We start from the raw sequence: 26420 nt of genomic DNA, 5'->3' as shown, positions 1-26420 counted from the left end.
TCAACCTCGCCTTGCCCCTGTGCTTCCTCATACCTAACAGGTACACCATGGCAGGTATTGTGGAGTTCAGTGCTCATGAGGCACCTTAGATACGTCTTCTGTTATTAGAAGGGCCCAAACTTCAGTATTTAGGAGTATCAGGTTTCTAATACTGGGGGGGGGGGGGGTGTGCACAAATTTCCAAGACAATCCAGGAGAAAGGCTAATAAAATAAGTGGGGCACTTGAGCAATGAGCCCTGTCCCCTGGCTTCAACTCTTGAGTAGACATTTAGCGCCAAGCTAATGTGCAGACTTGCTGACCCTGAAGACACTGTTGTGCTACTAGCCGGGCTAGTCTCCATCCTGGGAACGGAAGTAGATGCTCCCTCCCTGCCCTGTTATGCACAGCAGAGTCGCTCTCCCTCCCTCAGTATCCCAACTTGCTCTTTAATTGCCTATCAGTGGGACTCATTACGTTCTGTTCTTCAAACAACTCACGGGGGCAGCATCTTTTCCTCTGAATGCAGATATTCTTTTGAGGAATTGTGTCTTTATCTCTTGCAGGAAAATCACTAAATTAAAAGAATTGCCATTTTAAATTGCAGATTAAAGAGAAACTTAATTAGAAGGGATGGAAGCAGTTGTATTGGGAGCTTTTGTTCTGAGTCCCCCCTCCCCCCTCGGTTGTTGAATAGCGGTACTTGGAGTTTGTATATTTGTGTTTTAGGTGAAATGATTTGCCTAATTAAGCTTGTCATTCATCACCACCTGCTCTTCCTGAAATATATGGCTGCAGTATTAAGCATGCCAGAGGATGTGTCAATTAATTCAGTAAGGAATTACAGTGTTGCCAGGACATTCTTAGGTTTTATCTGATAGAAAAACCAATATTTTTCTCCCATTACTTTTTCATTTAGTGACACATTGGGCACTTGTTGCCTTGCAGGTACTGTTTAGGTGTGGGTCAAGTGGTATCTGAGCTGTGGCCCATGGGAGCCAGGCAAGGATACTGGTGATTTGGGTGGCCTAGGGAGTTCTGAGAAGGCATCCTGAAGAGGCAGCTTCTGAAGGGTAGTGGAGCCGGCTGAGCCCTGAGCCTCAGCAGGCAGCCAGGTGTTACAGGGTGTCTGTATTTGAGAGGTTGAGTTCCAGGGCTGGGGAGGTGGCTCAGTGGTTAAGAACACTTGGCTGTTCTTCTAGAGGACTGGAGCTCGGTTCTAACACCCATGCTGGGTGGCTCAGTAGGGTTTGCCAAGGAAGAAGGGCCTGAGACAGGAAGAAAGAGTGACCTGGCAGCTATGGAAGAGAAAAACTGGGGGCTCTAGGGGCTTTCCTCTTGCTCATGGTAGCTGATCTAGTTTGAGAATTTAACATTCATTCTTGAGGTGCCCACAATACAAATAATTCTCCTCCATCCTGCTACCCAACATTGACTCATCCAGCATAGGAACTTTGGGAGACACACTTAAGCCATAGCAAAATCAGCATTTTGGGAGCCCCTCTGGCTACTGCATGGTGTCAAATGCCAAGCAGAAAATTGCACTGTGTGCTACCCAAGGTGGGACTGGGCCCCAGGTAACAGAGCCTCCTCTCCTCTGTTCTCAGCCCAGTTCAACGGCAATGAGAAGCGGCAGTCCTCCCCATCACCTTCTCGGGACCGACGGCGCCAGCTCCGTGCTCCGGGAGGAGGCTTCAAGCCCATCAAGCATGGGAGCCCCGAGTTCTGTGGGATTCTGGGGGAGAGAGTGGATCCTACCATCCCACTGGAGAAACAGATGTAAGTTCACTGATGCTTCCTCCAGCTGCTGCGCCCTCTCCCGTTCTTTCTTTCGCAAGAACACAGTTAATCACTGCTCCCTCGTGACAGGCTCTCTTGGGAGGTCAGGTTTCCGACTCCTGGCCAGGCCTGGTCTGTTCACACCAGGCTGCCACTCGTCAGTAGCTGGCCATAGGAACTGCAAAGTGTTGGGTCACCTCTCACTTTTCATCCTGGTTGCTGAGTCTAAACTAAACCTGCCTTCAGTTAGATTTCTTCTCTAGCTGTTGTGTGGCTTCTATGCTACACATGCTGCTGCTGGTCATCAGCTCAGGCCTTGCACTCTTGATTCAGGTTTCCCCGTCTCTCTCCAGTCCGAGCCCACACTTGCTGCCCTACCCCTCTTCCAAGGTTGTGCCAGGCCTAGCCCTTTGGTTGCCTTTGCTCTTGACCGTGGTACTGGCTCCCCGCCTGCTCAGCCAGGTCTGTGTCCTGCTCAGAAACCTCCTGTGACTCCATTACCCCCAGTGAAGCCTTAGCTCCCTTAGTTTCTTAACACATCAGTTCTTGGACAAGAGTGAGGCTCTCTAGGTGTATCATCAGCTTAGCAAGTGATGTACAGTAAAAGGCACCCTTGCTGCCCAGACGGGAACACTGAGGCCCAGCCTCACACCCTAGACCCCACTCTGTCTTCTGTCACCTCCTCTTGGACTTCTCTTATGCCCAGCCAGAGCCCGTACCTGGTGCAGAGTGGGTCTTTATAAAATGAGAGATGGCTGATGTTAGTGCAGAGTAGGTCTTCATAAGGAGAGCGATAGCGAATGCTGGTGCGGTTACCAGGAACATTCCCTCTGTGTGTGGTGAGTTCTTCCCAGCTCTCACCAGTTCTTACAGGTTCACAGACGGTGTCCTTCTCCAGGGCTTCCCTGACCACTCATGCCCCAGAAGTAGCTCTCGTGACTCTACATAGCTCTTGTATTCCTATGGAGCACGTGTGCTGTCAGGAATGGCTTTCTGTAGCTCTTTGCTGACCTCCCCTTCCCATCAGCCCCATGAGATCAAGGGTGCAGTGAGTGAAGACTGGAGAAAGCAGTTGCTGCTGGATGGGAGGAGTGGCAGTGACTGAATCTCCCTGATCCTGAAGTCTGACCTGGCTGACTGTCTCCGCATGCTCCCAGGGTGACCCCCTGCTCAGACTCGGCAACAGTGGGCCCAGCCTCCCCCCCCCCCCCCAAGGACCATTCAGGATAGCCTGTGCTCTACAGATTCCCTACAGGCAGGCTGCCTGCTGGTCTCCCGGCTCCTGATCTGGTACCCTTTGCCCCTCTTTTTTGACCCTCCACTCCAGTTTCTCCTTTTCTTTCAATATGAAGTAGCCAGGAAAAGACCTGGCAGGCCTGTCCTGTGTGCCACCAGGGATGGCCCTTAACGAGGCCCCTGGAGGGCTTCTCTCTCTCTCTGTTCCAGCGCCTGTGTTCAGGGAGGGCAGACATTGGGCAGCACTTCCTAGAGACCCTTTCCTACCTTCTCTGAGGACCATTCAGTGTCAACTGGCTGGAAATTGTGTTCTTAATAAAATGCTTTTGTCAGCTTGCGGGTGTGTTACTCAGGCCACCCCTCCTGGGATCTCACCGGATCTGTTATTGCCAACTTTGTGCCACTTTGCTTATTTGCCCCCATGGCTGCCTTGGGCCCTGGCCTCTCTGGCAATGTTCTCGCTATGGCAGCCTAAGCATCCCCACTCCATGGTTCTGTGTCTGTGTAACCATAGAAAGAGAGGCGGCTGGCAGTCATGGAGTCCGTGCCCCTGTATCCCCACATCCCACCCCCAGACACACACCTGGCATCCTATATACAACACTTCTGCTGCAGTGTCCTTTCATGGGCCCAGCGTAGATATAAAGGAGTGTTTTGACTCCCTGCTCTTGTCAGTGAAGGCCTTTGCTGTCCACTGAGACTTCGTCTCCAGCTTTCCCAGCCAGGGAAACACGGTTTTCATCTCGTCCCATGGCCAGTGGTGCTGTATGCCCTCTGCACCACCTGTCCCTCCTCCCCCTCTCTGGCTCACGCAGTGCCCAGAAATGGGATGCTGTGATTCTCATGTGCCCGGCTAGTGCCAGGACCATTTGGCAGGAGCAGGTTCCAGCCACTCTGTTTCGGATTAGAGCTGCCCTGTGCCCCGCCCATGTTAGGCTTCCTGTCAGCATACTCTAAGAGCCCATTTCATTGAGAGGAACGCTCAGGAGCCCCTGCGCTGTGCTGCCTGCTCCTGTCCCCCCATGCCTCCCCCATCTCTGTCTTGCTTTCCAACCTATGACCGTTCACACTTAGACTTTCTAGCTGCTGTTTTTCATGCATCTTTTCCCCTCCTCCTCAGGTCTGCACTGATAAATCCCTGTCCCCACAGGCTTTCCTGGTCACCATGCCTAAAATAGTCCCAGCCGTGTGGCCTGGCTTCACTTTCCTTTCCCTCAGCACCTGTCACCACAGGGCCAACTTGATGAGCACAGAGTATCTGGTGCTGGACTGCATGGATCGTGAGCCTTCCGTGGGAAGGGACCCAGGGGTTTCCATCAGGGTCTGACATGTGGCAGACGCTGGCTGAGCAGCTGTTGAACCTCCTCACAGGAGGCTGGAGCCAACAGCTGCCCCAGGAGGGCACTGAGCGAGGCTCCTCAGAGGTCATTCTGGAGCCCTGTCCCCCTCCTCTCTGACTACACTTTTTTTTTTTTTTTTTTTAAATTAGATATTTTCTTTATTTACATTTCAAATGCTATCCCGAAAGTTCCCTATACCCTCCCCGCCCCTGCTCCCCTACCCACCCATTCCCACTTCTTGGCCCTGGTATTCCCCTGTGCTGGTCTGACTACACTCTTGTTCTCTCCCCAGATGGTATCACGGGGCCATCAGCAGAAGTGATGCTGAGAACCTGCTGCGGCTCTGTAAGGAGTGTAGCTACCTTGTCCGGAACAGCCAGACCAGCAGACATGACTACTCCCTCTCCCTGAAGTGAGTGCCGTGTACCCTCCGCCTGCCCTCGGCACAGTGCGGCATGCCCGTGTGAGTCTTCACAGAAAGGCCACACTCAGTTCCCCCATGAAGCTTGTCCCTACCAGTTAGTTCAAGCCTTGGCTTTTAATTTGGTCTCATTCTGGGAACACAGAGAAGTGGTGTGGTTTCCACCTCTGCTCTCCCAAGGAGGAGAGCCTTATCCTCACAAGCCCAGGCTTGTGCCCGGCTCTTAGCACATCCTGCCCAGCATTAGCCTCACACCAGTCCTTTGGTGAGGAATGTGTTGTCCCATTCTGTAGACGGGGAAACTGAGGCTCCCAGAGAGCAGGTGATGCTGACCTTCATAGTGCTGTGTAACTGCTTGTGAGAACCCTTTCCTATTCCCCAGGCTGTCTTCTGGACTGACCTTCTTTTTATATACCCCACAGAGTTTGGGAGGGAATGCTGTGAACTGGAAAGACCCCCCCACACACACACACTGATGTGGCTGCCCTGCAGCTGCTCGGGGCCTTCTGACCCATGAGCTGTTAAAATGAACGGGTTGAGAAATAAGAGGTTCGAACTTTTCCCCTCCTGCTGGAGTGTTCCATTGTTCAATGCTGTTGCTACATAGGATCCAAGGAACCTTCCAGAGTCCATTGTGGAGATGGGAGATTTGAGCCTCAGAGGAAAGAGGAATTCTCCAAGGGCACAGAATTAGTGATACAATGGGGTGTGAACCCAGGTCCTACATCCACACGTACTGGGTAGGAGTGGAACCCTCTGCCTTGCTTCCCCTTGCCCTCGTCACTGCCAGCAGCTCACAATGAGAGTAGGCTTGGCTGCACTTCTTCCAGGGAACCTTGCACTCATGCTGGCAGAATAGACTTCCTGTCACATGGCCAGCCTTCCCCTGCCCCCAAGTCCCAGACAGCCTGCTGCCAGTCAGGGGCACGGGGGAGGGGGGGTGTCTCCTTGGTTCTCCTCCCTTCATCTCTCTGAGTTCTTCACGGATTGTACTGCTTCTAGAATCTCCATTATTTGGGGACTATGGTGAGGCCACTACAAAAGACCTGGTTAGATGTTCAATAGAAGAAGGAACGGAAGCTGCGTGCACCACCAGGACAGGGCCTTGTCAGGGACCAGCCTACAGGCTTGTTGCATGGAGACAGGCCTCCAAGCAATCTCCTGAGTGCTGGGACCCTTGGGAACTTCAGCACAGCTGTGCCTGTGGAAAACTGTCTGCTGAGAACCTGTGATGTGCCAGGACTGAAGGAGTCTGCAGCCAGTTGCTGAGCTGACCCCAGTGAGTCTAGGGTCAGCCATATTTCTACCCTTTGTTTCCTCATTACCTCATATGCATTGAAATCAAGTCATAGGTGGGTGCCAGAGGCTGGAAGCTTGGCACCTCTAGTGCTGCCTTGCATATTTGTTGGGTTGGGCCCCCTAGGGAGGTAGTACCTTGGTTCTGCTTTTATGGTGATAGCCTTACCATTCAGGTGGCCTGGGTGCTGTGGTAGCCAGTAGGAGCCCACCTCCCTCCCTGGCTTGTGGCTTTCACAACTCTGAGCCTCCCTGTCTTTATCTGTGCACTGGGATGATGATCTGTTCCTAAGCAACATGCATCCAGTCCAGTCAGATCCTTGCCCACGTGACCTAATGTAGTTCCCACCCTGTCCCTGTTTCCTGCCCCAGCCTTGACAATCGCTTGTGTACTGGTTAAGAAACCTGTTGTCCTAGCCAGGCACGGGGCACGGTCCTTTAAATCTCTACACCTGGGAGGTAGAAGCAAGTGCATCTCTTGAGTTTGAGGCCGACCTGGTCTCTGCAGCAGTCTGTAGGCCAGCGGGGTATATCATGAGACTTTGTAGTCCAAGACTGTAGAAACTGTCCTGCCCCTCCACACACTGCTCACTGTACAAACTAACTTAGCCAGTCTCTTCCATTTTCTGGGTCCATCAGCATGTGTCCCTGGCTGGCTGGCTACTTCCCCAGCCAGTGGCATCCAGAATGCTGGACAAGAGCACTGTGCCCAGCCAGAGGTCTGGTTTGTTGTACCTGTCCTATCTGACCCAGTCATACAGGACTACTGTGTATGGACCACTCTCCTAGCACAAGGAATTGGAGCTGAAGGGTTGGGTTTGTGCTTGTTCAGAGCCATTAGAGTACCACCTGTGATAGTCAGGGCTGCGATGGTCAGGGCTGTGCTCAGCTCGGCAGCCTTTCCTTGAAGGAAGGAGAACTGGGGAGAGGTGCCTTCCAGAACAGCCGTGGTACTGTGAGTACTGCTTGCTGCCTGCTGGGGAAAGCACCACCTTTGCCAGCCTGTGTGCAGTATGTGGTTTCTCACTTCCTCAGGCCTGCTGCCAGTGGCCGGATGGGGGAATGGCAGCCCCACACATACACAGGGTGCAAGCTGACATCGGAATTCCAGTTGTGCTGCTTCTCAGCCTCTGGCCGTTTTCATGTTGGCCTTGGGTGAGACAAGTCTTTGGGGTCGAATGTGCTTGGGGAAGCCCATCTATGCCCCAAGACAGGGCCCTCTACCTGCTCGGTCCTTCCCGTGGAAGAGTTTTGTGGGAACCCTCTGTACCTGGCACTGGGCTCTCTAGAGAGTGAGCCAAGGCAGACATCAGGCCTGGCTGAAGGGGCTCATACCCTGCTTGTTCTGACAGTCTTGCTGCTTGCAGGATAGCACAAAGGGCTTTGGATGCCCAGAGGTGACCTGTAGAGGGAGGTCACCGCCACCAAGGGCCAGTAGCTGCAAGGCAGAAGCAGCACATGACTCTTTTTTCTTTTTTTTTTTTTAAAGATTTATTTTATTTATATGAGTATACTGTAGCTGTTTCCAGACACACCAGAGGGCATCAGATCCCTTTAGAGATGGTTGTGAGTCACCATGTGGTTGCTGGGAATTGAACTCAAAATCTTTGGAAGGGCAGACAGTGCTCTTAATCACTGAGCCACCTCTCCAGCCCAGCACATGAACACTAGCTCAGAGAACCTAGGGTGTGTGGGTAGGCGCACGCCCCCCCCCCCCACGCATGCATGCACATACTCCCTCTCCCTTATATTTGATTAGAGGACTTAGGGTGTCAGCTGTGGGAGTGATGTTACAGATTTACCTAAGAGAGGAAGCAGCCCCGGCTCACTGTACAACCTAACTTAGCCAGTCTCTTCCATTTTCTGATACTGAGACTCATAGTGGACATAAACCTGGGAGGCAGTGACATACTTGGTCTGGCCATACTGCCCCTTCCTGTACCTTTGGTGACCCAAGAGGGTGTCTATATTGTATCCTCTTGTCACATTCACATGTGTTGTCACTCCCCTCCCATGGTTGACACCTACCCTTGACACTAGTCAGAGAGCCTGCAAGTGGCTTTATCATTCACAGCATCTTGCTGCAGATGCCTCTCTTGCCACAGTCAGCATGGCACATGGACTAGCCGGCCTCACACCTACCACTGGTCCTGGGTGTGCAGGGTACATCTCCAGCCAGGCAGTCAAAGGTTGAGCCTTTGGCACTGGTGAGAAAATGCCAAAAGCTGACGTCCTCTGCTTTCCCTGGAAAGGCAGTCGGCCCTGGGGAAAGGGGCGAGGGTGAGGAGCAGTCTCCGTCCTAGGATTCTTCAGGCACTTTGGACTGTCGGGGCTCTCCGAGTTTTAGCTCTAAGAGATTTTGCAAAAGAATCTGGAGAAGATAGGGGAAAGAGGACTTAAAAGACAGCAAAGTTTGGTCCTGGGGATGGGGTGAGTCCTACTGGGGGCGTGAGTGGGGACCATTTCTGTGTGACCTGGGATGGGTTACACACACACAGTCACACTTCTGAAGCCTTAGCAGGAAGGTGACAAGAACCCAGCCCCACCTCTTCCCACTGCACTGGGACAAGCGACCTCTTAGAGCCCTCCCAAGATAAGCTTTTGGTTTTCAAGTCCCCAGAGATGGATTGCCTACTCTCAGGGACTGGCCAGTTTCCACCCGCCCCCAACTCCGCCCAAGCATTAGATGGCTCCCTCCTCCTGCATGCTTTGTTCTGTTTGGGAACACTACTTCTCAAGCTCCATCCCTGCAGGGCCTCACAGCCTGGCAAGGAAGAGAAGACACTGGGGGTGTTAAAGCTTACAGGTTGGAAATGCCCTGGGCTGCACCGCAGGGAAGGGACCAGAGAGGGATTTGAAGGACAATAAGCCTTAAAGGGTGGGCACTAAAGGAGGAATAGGCACAAAGCATGCTCAGAAGAACAAATCCCACAATGAACGGGACCCAGACATGGCTCATCCCTGGTCACCTGGCTAAAGGATGTGACTTTATCTCAGAGAATTGAGGAGTCCCTGCAGGGTGGGCACACAGTAAGTACAGTGATGATCTCTGAGGCTCATTCTGGAGTCATCAGTGAACTAGAGACATGAGTGTTGCCAAAGGAAAAGGCCACAGCTTTGGCCTCCCGTGCCCCACATGCCACCTGTGTCATCTGAGTCTGTGCTGGCAGGGGGCCTGCTGTGAAAGGGTCGAAGGTAGCATAAGAACACCCTGGGGTTAAAGGTCAAATCAGAGGTTCCTTGGGTGGAATTCTGGTTCCAAATCTTTCACCAGCCATCTGGTGCCAGGCAAGTGGTTGTCTCCCCTGGGCCTCCCTTGACAGGAGGCCTGTGGGTAAGAATTAGGCTGGGTGGGTGAGGCCCACTGTGGCACTGGCACACAGTAGGCATTTAGGATGTGAGCTGAGCTCTGTTCCACCCTGTTCTTGCAGAGCCTTTTAAAGATACCCTGAAAGCAGCAAACCCCCCCACTAGAGCTCGTGTCATCCACATCCATATCATTAAGACTGGGGGCAGGGTGGGCACGGCGCTGGGTGGCAGACACCAAGGTCTAGGTTCAAGTCCCACACTGCAAACAAATGATAGTAAGGTCTAAGGTTTGGTCATTACACTTGCTTCCAGCCTTGTGTGCCTACAGTGGACCACAACGGCTTTCTTTGGATCTGAGGACAGAGGAGGGCCCCTTGCATCCTGCGGTGTGGGGTGGGCAGTTTATGAAGAAAGGCCTCCGATTGCTTAGGGACTTGTATTTGCATTGCCTGGAACAGTGGATTGTGTCAGCTGCTAGATGCCCAGTACGGGCCAGTAAGTCTCCCCTAGGCTGTAGAGAGGGTAGGTTGGCCTTCCAGGCCAGGAAGAGCTTAGGAGATGTATTTCAGTTAGGGTTTTTTTGTTGTTGTTGTTGTTGTTTTGTTTTTTTTCCTTCTCTCCCCTCATTGATTTGTATAGTGAAGGAGAGAGTTTTCAAACAGTAGGCATGTCTGGAACCAGCCAGGCGGGCGAGTGATTAATCTTAGTTTGTTGCTGCTGACAGCCAGGAGCAAGAAATAATAAATGTTTGCAGGGAAGGGAGGGGGTCAGTGAGAAGAAGCGGAGCCCTGCATCCAGCAGTGGGGAGCACAGATTTCACTGCCTTCTGTGGAGTCGACATCAGAGTTCAGTTGCTGGGGCTCCAGTGGCGTAGGGAGGGCCTACCTAGTTTATACAAAGCCCAGGCTCCGTCCCCTGGCCCCTAAAACAAAACCAAATAAGAACTCGGGGAGGCTCCAGAAGTTTCACTGCTCTGACTGAGACCCCCACCCACCCAAGTCAGATCAGGGCTCCTCGGAGCTGTTGAACTCCCTTCGTAGACCCCTAGAGTAACTTCATCCTGGCTCTCTCTCTCTCTAGCCCCCAACAGGTCTCTGAGAGTATGATGAGCCCTGGTAAGGGCAGACCTTCTAAGGAAGGCAGTTTGTGTGCAGCGTCCACCCCAAACACTACTTGTCCGGAGACCCCACACTACCCAGCTCTGATCAAAGGACCTTGGGCTTTGTCTCTGTATGCCTTGTGGTCTTGTGAGCTGCTAAGCTGGGTGTGAGCTGGAAGACAGGGGGTGCAGGAGACAGCAGCAGTAGCCCTGTCTGGGGAGGGAGAGAAACTCTGTCCTAAGGAGGGTTAGAACAGTTGAGGGTGGAAAGGAGGGAGGGGCAGCAGGCAGAAGCCTGGGGGAGAGGGGAGGAAGTACCATCCTCCATGCACAGTGCAGGCCAGGAGTCTTGCCCCAGCTCCCCAGGCACCTACAGCAGACTGCCTGAGCTTCTGTTTTCTCTCATCAATGTTCTCTCTCAATGTCTCTGGGCATTTTAATGAAGAGACAGTGAGTAGAAGTGTCTCACACATGTATATCTTGAGCCAGAGTCCTGCTGTGTATTTCATGGCTGCCTCTGTAATCTTCAGAAAGCCGTAGATCATAGAGAAAGCTGACTCTGCCCGTATCCACGCTCTATCACAGTGGAGGCATAGATGTGTGGAGGCTGGAGAGAAGACTCGGCGGTTAAGAGTTCGATTCCAAGTATCCATGTGGCAGCTTATAATCTTCTGTAGCTCCGGTCCCAGTGGGTCTAGTGCTTTCTTCTGACCTCTCTGGGCACCAGACACGCACATGGCCCACAGGTTGGGCATGCAGGCAAACCAGCCATACACATAAAAATAGGTAAACCGTAAAAAAGGTTTATGTGGCTGTAACCAGAGCAAACCCCGTACCCCATAACTGAGAACTTGAATCTCACAGCACTAGGGTCAAGCTCAGGCCGCCCTCTTCTGGATTGTGCCAGCTTGGAGCTGTCATTTGACCCCTCTGGCCTGTGCGCCTCTGTGGCTATGGTGATAACTGTCCTGGGAGGCTCTTTGCTGTCCTCCTCATTGCCCTGCTTCCTCTTCCGCTCTCCCACCACACCCTTACACTTTGGGAATCCAAGGTTCCTTCCTCTCAAAATCTCATTCTGGTCCCTCATGCAGCATGCCAGGCAAGGATGCTGAAGATCCCTCCCATGAGCAGGTATCTTGGGATGTATACAACAGAAGGAGACCCTATGGATGAAAACAAGGCCCAGAGACAGGAAGTCATTCCCCACCCTCACCCAAACCTCAGGCAGCATTTGAGACAGGTGAGCTTGGGCCAGGGTAGACAATGTGACTCTCAATACGTGAAGGATCCCTGTCCTTTCGGGACCACTAAAGGGAAAGATGACATTCTGTTCAATTAGTGTTCTGTGTGTTTTCTCCCTCTGGAAGGTTAAAGGAAGCATGGTAATTAAGAAGTGCAGCTTTAGGCAAAGGCACCCTAGCACTCTTCCGCAGGGACTTGGGGGAGAATGAAGTGTGCAGATGTCCTCCAGAGTGGAAGGATGCAGGAGATGTGCCTGCCAGCCAGCAGATGTTTGCCTGCCACTGCCCTCAGCGTTCAGCCAGCCACCCTCCAGACCCCAGAGCCTGTATGTCAACAGTGTGGGTAGTGTGGCGGGTAGAAAAGGTCCAGGCAGGTTCGGCACAGTGGGCTCACATCTTGCACTATCCCTGGGTAGATGGGCGTAGCAGTGCTGGCTCTTTCTTTGGGACGGGATTCAGACAGACCTCAATTTGCATCCCCCAGCAAAGCAGGTGGGATGTGTCCAGCATTGAATAGCTCTGGATTACTGAAATCCCACCATGAGGTGGGACAAGGGGGACACTAGAAAGGGGGTGGGCATGTAAAGTGTAGCTCTCTCTCTCTGTGACAGTGACACCAGAAAGCTTTCATTCTTGCAGCTAGCAGGGGTCATGTGACGCCACAGCTGTGAGTGAAGCTCAGATTTTAATGCATCCTGACATTCTTTCTGCCCTGTGGGGTTCACCTGAGCAGAAGACACCCCCCCCCCCCTGCTTCCTTACCACCACAGGTGTTCCTGGCAGGACCCAGGTCAGGCATCCTCTGGCAGCTTTTCCAGGCAGTCGTGACATGTCAAAGTCTGAAGACATAAAGAGTCTGGGACCTAAGGTGGGGCCTAAAAACAGGGCTCCTCTGTCCCTCTCTTAACCCGGGGTGGGAGTGTGGGGGGGAGTTCTGCTTCCTTCTCTGAGTCCAGTCTTGGTACCAGCGGGGAAATGCAACCCTTGTTCCCTCTTTACGGCGGAGGAAGCCAAGCTTAGCTAGGAACCTGCTCTGCTAGGCTGTGTAACCAGGGGCAGGCGAGGCATTCTGCCTGACCCTGGTCTCTGTTTTCTCTCTCTCTCTCTCTCTCTCTCTCTCTCTCTCTCTCTCTCTCACACACACACACACACACACACACACACAGTTAATCACTTCAACTAAATGTGGAGGTGTGTCTCGGAAACTGGTGGTGTCTGGTAGCAGACAGAAGCTCAAGGCAGCTCACAGGGTGGAGTGTCTGCATAGCTCTTCAGATGGGCTTCTGCCTGTGGTTATCAGCTAGGTCAGGAGGGAAGCAGTTGCACCTGCTCAGGGAAGGACAAGGACAGTTGGTGGATGGGTGACAAACAGTAAGGGGAAGGAAGGGTAAAGTTGAGGGCTATGGCCAAGTTTCTGAGCAGCTAGGGGATCAGGTACAGTTGGCTTTAAAAATGCTACACACACACACACACACACACACACACACACACACACACACACACACACACGTACGTGCATCGTGCAGACCCCGAGGCGGTGTGTGCTATGCTGATTCTGCCTCACACTGCCCGTCTGCAAGATCTGTGCCAGGAGGTGATGGTTGTCTCCCCCCAGCCTGCTACATCCTCCCTTTGTTCCTCCCAAGTCCTCTCCGGCATCTGACCCACCCCGATTACATTTCCAGCAGGCTTTTAATTATCTCCTATCAGCCTGCTTCATCTGCCTGTGTGGCTCAGCCACCAAGGGAGGCATTCCAACTGCCCATTTGTCACCAGGAAGGTTCCATGTCCTGGACACTTCCCTTTGGAGGCTGGCTGATCTCTCCAACCCAGAACATTTCTTTCTAATCACCCTCCTACCAGTTTGTTAACATAATGTATTTAATGCAGTTTTGCCAGAGCCATCCAGGAAGTGGTTGCCCAGAGACTTCAGGGACATCCCCTGGGATGTTATAGGGCGGGAAGCCACGAGGACAGCTGCAGAGTGTGCCTGCAAGAGAAAGAGGAGCCTTGGAGCCAGAAGATCAGGCACCCCACCTGGCGGCCTCCCACCTTTGCATAAGGGCATGGGAACTTTATGGAATTGTGCTCATCTGTGACATGGAGATGCTGCACAGATGCAGGGGGTCACAGCAGCCTGGGTGCTGGCCTCAGCGAAGGGTGTATGGGAGAAGTTGGACCGTGTAAACAGTTCAAAGCTCCCACAGCAAACCCCATCAGCCATAGCTGAAGCGCCTGGTGGCTCTCAGAGTAAGACCCCAGGTTACAGACAGGGGTTAACTGTTCCCTAGGCCCCTGTCAGCTAGAGCAGAGTCGGGAGGTGACATGGAGACTCTGCCAGCAGCCTGTCATCGTCTTGTCCCACCTCCAGAGTCTGCAAGGTTATGACCCTTCTGAGCCTCACCAGCGCTGTGTTTCCTTCTCTTGTTTTCCTCATAAATGTTCTTGGTATTGGAGGCAGATTTATAAAAATCATGCGGCAGGTTTTACAGCCCTGTCTTTGCTGCCATAGCTCAAAGCTGTAATAGCTCCATTCGACTTTGTGTGGCTGTGAGTGAGGTGGGGGTCCCTGGCATGCATGCACATCCTGGCCCTTCCCCTCAAACCTGCTCATGTCCCTTCCCCCAGCGGCCAGACCTCCCTCCCACCTGCAACCTGGAAAAAGCCTTTGCCACTTTTAATCAGGCTTGGGCTTCCCCTGTTTCTCTCTAAGATTACCTCACCCAGGAGGAGTGAGTTGGGTTTGGCAAAGCTGACTTATTAACAATGCTTTAGAGTATCTTTTCTCCCCAACCCCTTCTGAAAGTTTTCCTTTTGAAAATCCACATGTGGCTGATGGCCTCCAAGTGTGGGGTTCATGCCACGTTCTCAGCCCATATGCTTAGGGTAGAGGGTGCAAACAAGCAGACAGAAGAGAAGGATTCTGGTGTGACCACAGTGTCAGGAAGAAACAACTGTGGGACAGATGGCTTATTTTGTTGCTGTGCTTTCAGTCCCCTGCAGAGAGCAGGACAGCTTAGCTTGTGATGGCAGGAGAGTGTGGAGGCTGCTCTTACCCTCGAGGGTTAGGAACAGAGCCAGGTAGAGCTAAGGTCAGTGCAGTCTTCAAAGACTGACTTCCAGTGACCTCCCTCTCAAGCTCAGCCTCCTCCCCACCCCAAACACACAAGGTTTTCATAGCATCCCAACACAGCTGGGGAACAAGTGTTCAAAACATGTGCCTGTAGGAGAGACAAATTTCAGACTGAAACTGTAACAGATTTGAAAGGAGAAACTGGGAAAGTTGGTGCTCCTGCCCAGTGGGAGCAGTTCCCTGGATCAACCCCACTTTGCCTTTCAAGATCAGCGGCTCATGAGAGTCAGGGGTTATTCACCTGCAGTAGTGCCGACCACCAGCACTCATAGCCCTGCATCCTTTGTGCAGTCACCACATCTCAGCTTGCCAAAAAGCAAGCAGTGTACTGGACATAACCTTCCATGAGGTGACGCGCCTGCCGTGTACCTTGGAGTCTTGTGCAGTACCTGGTCACTGGTGTTGGGAACCAACTCAAACAGGCTGTGAACAGTGTCCTCTGAGGGAGGTGGAATGGTGCCAGCGACCATGATTACAAGCTGAATGGTGCATGAGTTCTGACTTGACACTCAGACATAGGCTGTGATCTGGGCTTCTAGTGTGTTCTGCCCCCACAGAGCAGCATACCCCTTCTGAGTTCCCTTTTTTTTGGCTGGTGGAGGTAATCTTTTCTGTCCTGAATGGTTCCAAACCCAAAACACCATCCAGGGTTGACTCTTTGTGGGAATGGCAGTTCTAACAGTCAGTTCTGATGGTGAGCAACTATAACTAATTACTTGCAGCCACGCTGAAGAAAAGAAAAAACAAAAACATAATTAATGTGGCCAATCCCTGGCCAAATAATAAAATGGAGGCTTTGTTGTGTATCAAGGCAGAAATCATTTCCATTAGGGAGCAGAGAGCTAGAGATTTAATTTTGAGGAAATTCTCTACCTTGTGGAAAGAGGCTGTCAGACGGCAGCCAGAATGAATGTCCAACAGGAGCGATTTTGCACTCCAAAGCCAAGATAACTGAGAAGTGATTGTAGCCGTCTGGAATAGTTTGTCAATCTTTAGAGTGTGAGCTAAGCTGTGGCTTTTGCTTGTTAGCAATCTTGAACATGTGTCCTTTGGTTTGGGTTGAGAGGCAAGAACTTTCTGCACCTAATGGTCGTGGGGGTCAGTCGAATCCTGTCATTTGAGACTGAGAGGAGGGAGAGGAGGGAGGTGCCCTCAGGAGGTCAGCAGGCACCCACCATTAATGATGGAGTTTATGTGCAGATGTCAGGAGCAGTGGCCTAGCTAGGCAAACCCACCAAGAACACCAGGCAGGCCAACTGGGTCTTAAACATGGTGTGACAACTGTGAGAGGGGAGGCCATTGTTCCTGTAAGGACAGCTGGAGAGGAGTCACCTCCTGTGCTTCCTTCCCAGGGCAGGTAGAATGTCCAAGGCCTGCTAGAACCAGAGCCTGGAGCTGCCACCAGCCAGGTGTAATAGGAATATTGAGTGGGGATAGACTGTGGTGTAGAGCAATGGAAGGTGGAGCATTCGGCTGGAAACTGAGCTTCCCAGGCTGCAGGCAGGCATCAGGAGCGCTCACACTGCAAGCTTGGGTGTCACAAAGGCATTTTCCTCCTCAGATGGAACCAGGAAGGTGGGGCTTGAGCCTGAGTGGCTCAGAGTCCCCTGAGAAACATACTGAAGGCAATTTCTGGCTCCAAGGAGGTCCGGGGAGCTGCAAGCCTAGGAAGTATCTTCAGGGGCCCACCCTAAGAAACAACCCTGGGGCTCTGGGCACCTGTGAGCCTTTAGAAGGTGGGGCTTCTAAATTTGCATATGTAGGACCTCTATAGTCAAATGGTCCCCTGTCCTGTTGTATAGATTGGGAAACTGAGGCTTGGGAGGATGGAGCCGTCCAGGGGTCAGAGGGACTGCCACCTGGGTCCACAAAACAACTGGGTTTTTTTTCCCCACTGGGAATCACTATTGTTCACTGTGTCTGATCTTTTGGCAGTCCACCATGTGCCTTTGGACTTCCAGACAGGAGAAAGCCATCTCCTGGTGGTGGTGAGGGCTGTTGAGGCCAATCTAACCCAGATTCGAGACAGTGTGGGAAAGTGGCTGCTTCCTCTCCTTACCCCCGCTGCTTACTTGATCTCACAGGACTAGGTCATAGGTCATAAGTCATAGGTCTTTACCACTGATGGTACTCGGTTTAAGGCCAACCCAGGTAGCCTCAAACTCCTGAGCCTTCTGCCTCTGGCTCCCAGGTGTTGAGATTCCAGGATTCCCCAGCACTCCCTGCTTTTCCTGCTGCTGTTCTCACATGGATCCTTCACACCATGGTGGGCCTCGGGCCTCAAGTATGCTAGACACATGTTCCACCTCTGCCTCAGGCCTCAAGCATGCTAGACACATGTTCCACCTCTGAACAGTATCCTTCTATTTACTTTTTATTTTCAAACAGGCTCTTGTCTCGACCTGCCAAACAGCTCCAGTTACAGGTTTGCACCACCAGACAGGTACAAACAGTGCTTTCCCAGTGTCCCAGGACTTGATGTGGAGAAGTGATTCTCAGGCCACTCAACACACTGCTCTGCCCGGTGATACTCAGCAACAGAGCTGGGGCCAGCACCCAGCCTAACTAGGAAGCCTGTAGCCAGAGGGCAATTTGGCCATCATGGGCTTGAGGTTGCCAAGTTGTCGATGAACAACAGACCCAGCAGGCTTGGGGATACATGCTGGTTCTGGGCCTATAGAGACTGGAGCCAGCAGACAGACCAGATGGACAGCAGTTGGGTGGCAGTTTCTGCCCAGCAGGGGAAGTGAGACGCATATTGGGGGCCCAGCCCTTGGCCCTGCATTTGCACCAGAAGAGAGCCTGCCTCTGCTGTTCATCGCCAGCTCAGATCTCAAGAGCTCAGGACAGCCTTTACAACAGGTAGAGAGAACCCTTGGCTTGGGTGAGAGTGAATGTAAAGGGTGTTATGCCCTCAGAGGGGCAGCATGGGCCTCACACCCAGGGCTAGCTGCCTAGGGCCTGGATTGTGTCTATCCTGTTTCCCACCTATGTAGGTCCCAGACCCAAGAATGTCCCCCTCCTGTGAATAGAGTTCCTGAAATGTGGTTATGGAATAGGGATAGGTGCCAGGAGTGGGTCTTGACAGTGGCCTAGAAGCCTTGGGAAGCAAGCTGTTTGGCAGGTCCTCTGTCATGTCTTGAGCCTTGCCTTAGCCAGATAGTCACATTTGTTTAGCTTGAAAGTGTCTGGGAAGGCAGCTTGGCGTGGTCCCTGTACTGGTGACTAAGGAGTGTGGCTTTGCCCTGACACTATCAACATTCCGGGCTAAGGGGTTGTTTTGTGTGTTGCTGTCCACTTAGAATCATCCTTGGCTCCTCACTAGATGCTAAGCCGTGGACTCTCCAGACATTACCAGATCCTTCTCAGGGAAGGTAGGGTGATGGGCCCAGTCGAGAACCTCCATCTCCTAAGGACATTGTGGGCTGGGAGAGACCTGTCCTTTTGTCTTGGATGGATTCTGTCCATCTGGTTTGGCCCAGGCTTAGGTTGCGTCTGTCTCTCCAAGCCCAGAGAGGCACGTGGATGGCGCTTGACAGAGGAATCCCCATTCTTCTCTGCCCATCCCTTGCAGCGGTGTCTCTCTCTGAGAACATCTGTGAGAAGTGGACACTTAAGGGTTCTTTGGAAAGTCTGTTGGATGGTGTTTTGCTGGGACAAACACGTGAAGGGATATTTCATTAAAATGGACACAGGTGTGAAAGGCTAAGCAGACTCAAAAGGTTTTGCTGAAGCAGACACAGGAGAGAGGATGTTCTGCTAAAGCAAGCACATGAAAGGACACAAGATAAAAGATTCTTTGCTAATGAAACACATGCGTTGGTCTGCCTTACATTGCAGAGTTGAGTTGCATTTGTCGAAACAACATAGAGAGAAACACACCAAAAATCTTTTGTACACATGTTTAGAGGGTAGAAATAGGACTCCATGGAGTGACAGGGGCAGAGCTTGGCTTGCTGGTACAGCTAGTTGTGAAATGCTTTTGGATCTTGAGTCTTTGCTGATCTTCGCTTCCCTGAGAGAGGCACGGCTGAGAACTTCTCCTGGTGTCCTGTTGGTCCCTCCTGCTGACTGGAGCTGAGGCTGAGGCCTGGCTGTCTCTGTCAGGTTGTGTCACTGCTGTTGCTAACCTGACTCTACTGAACTGGACTGCTGGTGTATCTGTGAGGTGTTTGCAAGTGGATTGAGCTGCTGCTGCCTGCTAACCTGTAAACTGCTGATTTCCAGATGGGAACACAGATGGGAATTGCTCCAAAGAACCTTTCTGCACAGGTCCACCCCCCCACCCCCACCCCACCTTTTCTTTCCCACTACCTCTGGTAGATAGTGGGCTACAAGGGAGGTAAAAGTGGTTAAGAACCATCATTAAAAATAGGATTTGAAAAAATTGGAGTTGCATCAGTGGAAGGATCTGCACCTTTACAGAGGGAACCTTGAAGCCCAGGGACAGAGGGAGGCTGTCTTGTGGCATCAGCAGGATCAGAGACTGAACCAACATTTCTGACTTGGGTCAGCACTTGGACAGTCACAGCCACCACCACCGCCACTGCCGCCCCCCCCCCCCACTTCTCTTGCAGGTTTCATGTTCACCTTTGAATCAGGATGCATTGTAACGTTGAGCCGAGGGGGAGTCACCACCAAGACGTATTACTGCTATGTGCGTGTCTCAGCCAGTGAGGGGTGCGTTGCTGCCTGAGTCTTGTCATTAACAGCTTCTAGGATAACACTTCATAAAAGTTCTGTCCCTAAGAAAACCGCCGTTCGTGCTCTCATCTTGCCCTTCTTCCTCTTGGTCTGTGAGAGCAAGCCTTTTACTCTGTGCCCTCCGGCCTGTTTGCCTCCGGGAAGATGGCAGGCACTACGTCAATGCCTCGTGATTCACAGAAGGCCTTCACCCTGGGCTGTCACTCAGAGCCTGAGGAACACTAGGCACCTCCTTAAGCCTGGTCCCTGCTGGTGTCTACTGAAAGTGTAATTATTCGGCTGTGAACCAAGCTGTTTGGCTCAGCGGGCTTACATTTAGACATTGTTAACCACATGGGCAAGCTTCAGCTTATCCTTGGAGGTGGTGGGGTGCAGGTATTCCCCCTGTGGCTCCGTCAACCTTTTCTGTCCACCCACCTCTTTGGACTCTTGGGACATTTCTGCTGGAAGGGGCCCTTAGGGTCCCCGACTGCATACTTGGAGAGCACAGTCTACAGTGAAGAATGCTGTTCTGTCCACATCGCTTGGGAAGCTCAGGGTCCTTGCCCTGGGACCCAGCAAATTGCTTCTCCCTCACGTCGACACTCGCTTTCACATCCGTGTAGTGAGCATCTGTATCTACTGCCAGTCTCCTGTGTTCGTCATGAATCAAAGAGAAAAGTCACGACCTTCCCAGGCATCTCAGGTGATCAGGCTGTTCCCCCCTCCTCCTCCCAAACCCTGAGGCCTTATCTACTGAGTGCTGTCAGATTATCTTGTCACAGAGGCCACGTTAGTCTAAGGTGTCACAGGAGAGAGGACGCCCTCCTTCAGTCTCACTTGGGCAGTAGCTTGAACTGACTAGGGAGGTTGCTATGAGGGTATATAGAGCCCTACAGGGGAGCCATACTGGTGGTACTGCTGGAGCACCTCCTGGTCCCCAGGTGTGAGGAAGGTTTCCCTAAAAGGATGCAGTCCTAGTGGGATGCTCCTCAAAGTCAGAGTAGGTGGGAATATCTGGGTTTGCTCCCATAGGATCCAAGCACTTTGAGAGGCAGGGGGGATTGTGAGTTCAAAGCCAGCCTGGGCCACATAGCAAGCCCTTGTGGAGAGTTGAGAGGGGAACAGAGGTCTGAGTCATAAAGTAGACTGCTTTCAGAGGCAGGATGGCTCCCCATCAAGTTGGCACAAATGTCCCTGTCTGTCCTGCATGCTGAACATAGAGCCTGTCCTCTCAGCCTTGAAGCAGTCTTTGCTCTATTGTGCGCCCTCCACCTCCCTCGGTTGTTGCGTTCATTTAAAATGCATAGCCTTATTCTTTTTGTTCCTTTAATAATCTGCCCCTGCATCTGGGTTCCATGGTCAGAATCACATGCTTAAAAATGGCCTAACAAGAATCGCAGCCCTTGGGACCCCAGCATAGGAGTGCTCTGACTGAGGCTTAACCCTTTAGGAAGACCGGGGCAAACACTGGTCTTATATTTGTGGTTCATGCATGTGAGCCCATGCAGAGGGCAGTGTCTAGCCCAGGGATCCCACACATGAATTCTGAACTCCCAGGACGGAGTAGAAAATCTCATGGTTGGAAAGACATGGGTCTTTATACCCAGCCTGCAGGACTTTTCCTCTCAGAGGTCCCTCCTCCCCGCAGGCACCGGTCTGGGCTCACTCTCCAGCTTCCCTACCCTTTAGAGCTTACAGTTGGGGAGGAGTCAGAGGACCTCAGTTCCCTGCTCTAGGCAGCCTGTGGGAAAGGATGGCAAACCTGGAGCTCCCTGGATCCAGGCTAGGCAGGCACCGGGAGCCCGGAGCAGGGAACTGGTGCATCACAAAGCAGGGGAGTTCCCTCTCATGACTCAAGGCAAGTTCTAAGACCTGCCTACATTCATTCAGTTGGGTGACGGATCAGAGAAGATGAGGTCACAGTGGTAGCTGCAGGCCTGTGTGAGGGCTGAGGAGGGAGCTCAGGCTGCTGAGTCAAAGAGACATAGGTTTGAAGACACCTAGTACCAACACTTGAGAAGGGGCAGGAGGTTCAGGAGCCCAAGGTCACCATCCTTGACTACACAGCAGATGTGAGGCCAGACTAGGCTATGTCCCTGAAGGAAGAGAGAAGGGTCCAAATCCTGGCCCCATCTTTCCCCGTGAAATAAGGTACATGGTTTTCTGAGCCTCAGTTTCCCCATCTGCAAGCGATACTAGTCATGTCAACTTAGCTCTGCCTGGTGGGGTTTAAATGCTAGTATTCTGAATTCTGAATTGCCGCTGGGGATCACGGGTGTCTGGAGCTGAAGGATGTGAAACATTTGGCTCAAGAAAGCATCTGCCCATCACTTTCCAGTCAAGGCAAAGCAGAAATTCCACATATGCAGACTCCTGTGACTGGTCCCTCTATGCTAGTCCCGTAGGGCTATTTCCTCCTTCATCCCACATAAATATTATATGCTAGTGTTTTTAAGTCATTTCATCATGAAAAGAAACGATTTAACATAACTATTACCCGGGATTCTTCATGAAATATGCATCAAGCAATTAGGTCTAAAAGCGAGAGGTGAGGCCAAGCACCCCAGCAGTAGGCGGGCAGCTGTGGGCTGAGTGATGTTTTATTAAAGCTCATGATTAGGAACCGAGGTGGGGCCTGTTATTAGGCCAGCACACGCCAGGCATGCTTGCTGATGGGGGGGGGGGAGTGACAAGGAGGCGCTTTTTGTGATGGTAATGAGCGATCTAAGTGCCCTGACAGCCCCAGCACCCTGCCTCCCTGGGCCTTACAAGACTCATTAGACAGGTCACCCGCCAGAGACACCCCAATTGTGACTTCGCTCTCACAAGATGTCCTATCAAAGGAGATGGAGCCAACAAAGAACCAGTTGGCAGGAGCCTGTCAGAGTTCCCTGGGAAGGGTGCTGACCCAGAACCACTGTGGCATCCTTGCCTTGAGGAGCCTGGGAGCAGGCTCTGCCTGGCGCCCACCCAGGAGCACAGAGCTCTGGGAGTCTCTGCGCCCTCCTGCTGGCTGCCTCTCTGACCTCTCTCCTCCAGTGTATCAAAGCGGGTGAACGCTATTTCTCACTGCAAAACCATCTTGTTATGAGCAGCCACAGCCGCCCTGTGCACGCCCTTGCCTGATGTGTCTGTCTGTTGCCCTCGGAGATTTGAATACCCGCCCTTGTATTCTAGTTTGATTTCAGTTGCTGCGATAATACCCTGCCCAGGCTGGGTATTTTGGCACACACCCTTGATCCCACCACTAGGAAGACAAAGGCAGGCAGATCTCTGTGAGTTCAAGGCCACCCTGACTGAACCTCTTGGGATAGGTTACCACCCTGTCTTCATGACTGGGAGGTTTCAGTGGTTGGAACCAGCCATTCTCAGTGCCTGGGATGGTCTTGTGTTTGGCCTCCCTGGTCTCTGACCAGACTTGGTCAGGGGTGTGGAGGCTCTGCACAGAGGACATCTGCTTAGTCCCTCCTGCTGCCCCTGCTAACCTGCCTGGCTTCCTGTGGAGCACTGCTGCTCTGGAGAGTATCCTGGGAGAGCACTAGGCCTTGCTACCTATTGTTGTGGTGTCTTCAAGTCACCTGGGGCTGTCAGAGCCATTCCCACCCTTGCTGCCTACTGGGTGGCACAGAAATCTAGTGTGGAAATCTCATGTTAACCCCTAACCTTGTGAGTGCCTTGCCCAGGCCCCCTTGAGATGTAATGGGAGCCATTATGTCAGCCCCTTAAGAGTTATAGTGCCCTCTCTGTCTTACAAATCCTCTGCTCCCTCTGATGTGACTGTGGACCCCTCACAGAGCTAAGGTGCTTGGTGTCCAACTTCGCTGCAAGGTCTGCGCTGCAGTGAAGGGAGAAAGGTGCGTCATGGTCACACCTGGTATCTATCCCCGTATGCCTGCTCAACATCCCAGATAGGCTGAGCAAGCTTCCCGGACACCTTCCGGATGTCTGTCACTGCGCTCCAGGCCCTTTTCCAACTCACTGGTATCTGTGGGCCCTACATCATGCTGAGGTGAGCTCCCCGGCCTCACTGAGGTTTGTTTTCTGTGTGGCATGCTGGCTCTTGCATGTGCCTTGAGTAAGCGCTCCTCCCCCATCACAGAGCTGATCCGGGGTGCAGTGACCCTTTGCTGCAGAGCCGAGCTTGCTGTGGGCTCTGTAATTCGAACAGCACAGCCTTAAAACTCTTGATTTAAATTTTAGTTCTTCACAAGAATAATTCTCTCTTGAAATGTAATTGCTGATATCTTTGAAGCCCGGGGTAACATCTCTGAGTACGCCATTGTGCGCAGATACATTGCTCTGCTCCCACATGTCCATAAGCATTTTTTTCTATCCATTTGGAGAGCATAACAGGTTAGGGGGCATTATACCCAAAGGACAGGTAAAGTTTAAGAACCCCATTGGAACATAGAGACCAGAAAGGGAATTGGGGCTCAGGAAGACCATGCCCCTCAGAGTCCATGCAGGCCTCTTGGCCTCCCTAGGTAGCCCTGGCTGCTGGGTCCCTAGAGCTGTCCACAAGTTACCAAGGATGGGCTCTGAGACAGTGGCACAGTCTCAGTCAGAAACCCGAGGTTTGGGTGAATGAATGAGAAGACACAGTCTGCACAAAGACAGGTGATGGAGGCATGCTCAGGTGAGCCAGGGTGTGGCTGCAGCTTAGGGCCGCAAATGGGAGAGGCCCTCTGGGGTACGCAGTTGAGATGCTGGCCTTTATCATCCGTGACTGTGGCCCACCTGGCATGCTGATAATGAACTATGCTGACCGGGACACATCGGCTCCCAGCAGTTGGGACCTGCTGCCTTTCCTTCAGGTTTCACCAAAGTTGTTCTCCCTGGACAGATCTGAAACCAGGCTGAGTGGACACTGAGACCTGGCCCTGCTCTTCTTCCATAGGCTCTTGGGGAAACTGAAAGTGAGGGGTGGGGTTGGCATATGCTATCACAGCTTAAAAAGTTGAATGTTCAGTCCTGGAGAGATGGCTCAGTGGTTAAGAGCATTGACTGCTCTTCCAAAGGTCCTGAGTTCAAATCCCAGCAACCCAGCTCACAACCATCTGTAATGAGATCTGACACCCTCTTCTGGTGTGTCTGAAGACAGCTACAGTGTACTTATATAATAATAAATACATCTTTTAAAAAAAAAAATTAAGTTGAGTGTAGATAGAGTTGACAGCAGTCATGTGAAGGAAGGAACTCTGCCTTGGGGTTCCTGGGAGACTGCGGCTAAGTGCACCTACCTAAGCCATGCTTGGTGGGGAGCAAGCATAACTACCACATTCCATTGACTCCTTTCCATTGACTACAGCATTGCCATGCGGCTCACTGTACCCAAAGAAAGCTGGGAAATGTTCCTGGCTAGGCTGCCCCTTCCCTATCTTAAGAGAATATCTTGCCTGCCACATACTGTACTGGCCCAAGGCCACCTGTCAGATTGGAGCATCTTGGATACCTGCAAGGTGTAAACAGGTCCCTGCTTTGTTTCAGGGCTGGATTTTACCACTACCCCTGAAATTCCCAGAAGCTTTTGGGTGGAAAGTTCTTACACTACCAGTGGTTTGCCCCTGGACCTCAGGCAGGTGCAGAAATGGGCGGTGCTCCCAGGTATGGCTAGGACCCATGTCCTAGACAGCCAACCCTGGCCCCAGTGGCCAGGGCGAGCTCCTGGGGAGTACATGTGCTTATGGGAGCAGAAGCAAGTGCAAGCAGTGCCCTGACAGTGCCTCCTCTCTCCTTGAGCACGGTGCACAGCCTCTGACCTCTGTGTTTTGTTCACAGGAGCAACCAGGGCTTCATGCACATGAAACTGGCCAAGACCAAAGAGAAGTATGTTCTGGGTCAGAACAGCCCCCCTTTTGACAGCGTCCCGGAAGTCATCCACTACTACACCACCAGGAAGCTGCCCATCAAAGGGGCCGAGCACTTATCTCTCCTCTACCCAGTGGCCGTGCGGACTCTGTGAAAAGACCAGCCTCACCCTGCTCTGAGACCAAGCCTGTGCCAGCAGTGTCCAGTGTGTGTTGTGTGTATGGTACTAGCACACCACTGCATGTCTTAGAATGCTGTCGCCACTTACAGGGTTGGAGAAGGCCTGGATGAAGAGGGCAGCCAGCGGCCACACCACCCCAACCCCTACCCCACCCCCTTCTCGAGTTTCTGTGAATTAAAGTCTTTGCAATCCAAAGAGATGCCTTCCAGGGTGAACAAAGGTGAAGCTGCTCCAGTGGTAGATGGAGCCCAGCAGTGGGTGGGGCCCAGCGGTAGGTAGGGTGGAGCCCTGGCCTGTATCTCTTTGTTTTCCAGTTGTCAGGAACTCACCTGTGTATGGGCAAGGTTTTCCCATTGGTGCTGGGAGCCCAGGAGGCCCTGGGAGCCACCCCATCTGGTCTATGTCTGTGTCACTGGGTGTGCATATTGAGTGTACACAAAAAAGACCATGTGATAAGCCAGAGTAAGCCCCCATCTCCTTTTAGATGTACACTCTGTAACTGTTAGATGTCAAGGAACAATTGTGCAGACAAAGAGGATGCAATTATTTATGAATATGATAGGGTGTGTAAATAAAATAGTCATTTAATATATATTATTAGCTGGGTTTTTTTTAAATTTTATATATACATACATACATATATATATATGAATGAGACATTCTCTACAGAGAGAAATGCCAGCCTGCTGGTTTGATTCCCAATCAAGATGTGTTTCCTGGGCTTATTGGCTGGTATAGCAAGCCCTGTGAAGGAGAATGGAGAACTTCAATCAGGCCTTGGCAACTTTCTGGGCTCCTGAGGGGTCACTATGGACTAGGTAGGAGGGGCCGTGTGGTCACAGAAGTGAGTCAGTGCGAGAATGCAGCCAGACCTGTATTCAGACTCCAGCCACGTGGCTGCAAAGTTGGCAGA

At 52.1% G+C, this 26420-nt stretch overlaps 1 protein-coding gene across 1 annotated transcript in view; it reads left to right on the top strand.

Moving 5' to 3' along the window:
• Shb (SH2 domain containing adaptor protein B) overlaps positions 1 to 26079 on the top strand; it is a 109416-nt gene extending 83337 nt beyond the window's left edge. The window contains exons 4-6 of the mRNA XM_021200330.2: positions 1586 to 1757; positions 4626 to 4745; positions 25297 to 26079. Coding sequence (XP_021055989.1) covers positions 1586 to 1757; positions 4626 to 4745; positions 25297 to 25480 — 476 coding nt within the window. The 3' untranslated portion in view covers positions 25481 to 26079. The remainder of the gene's footprint in view (positions 1 to 1585; positions 1758 to 4625; positions 4746 to 25296) is intronic.
• Positions 26080 to 26420: the final 341 nt, after the last annotated feature.

The sequence above is a fragment of the Mus pahari genome, chromosome 6 (assembly GCF_900095145.1).
Source record: "Mus pahari chromosome 6, PAHARI_EIJ_v1.1, whole genome shotgun sequence".
NCBI classification, from domain to species: domain Eukaryota; kingdom Metazoa; phylum Chordata; class Mammalia; order Rodentia; family Muridae; genus Mus; species Mus pahari.
Note: the sequence above shows the minus strand (reverse complement) of the source record. Positions and strands in the feature narration are given on the sequence as shown.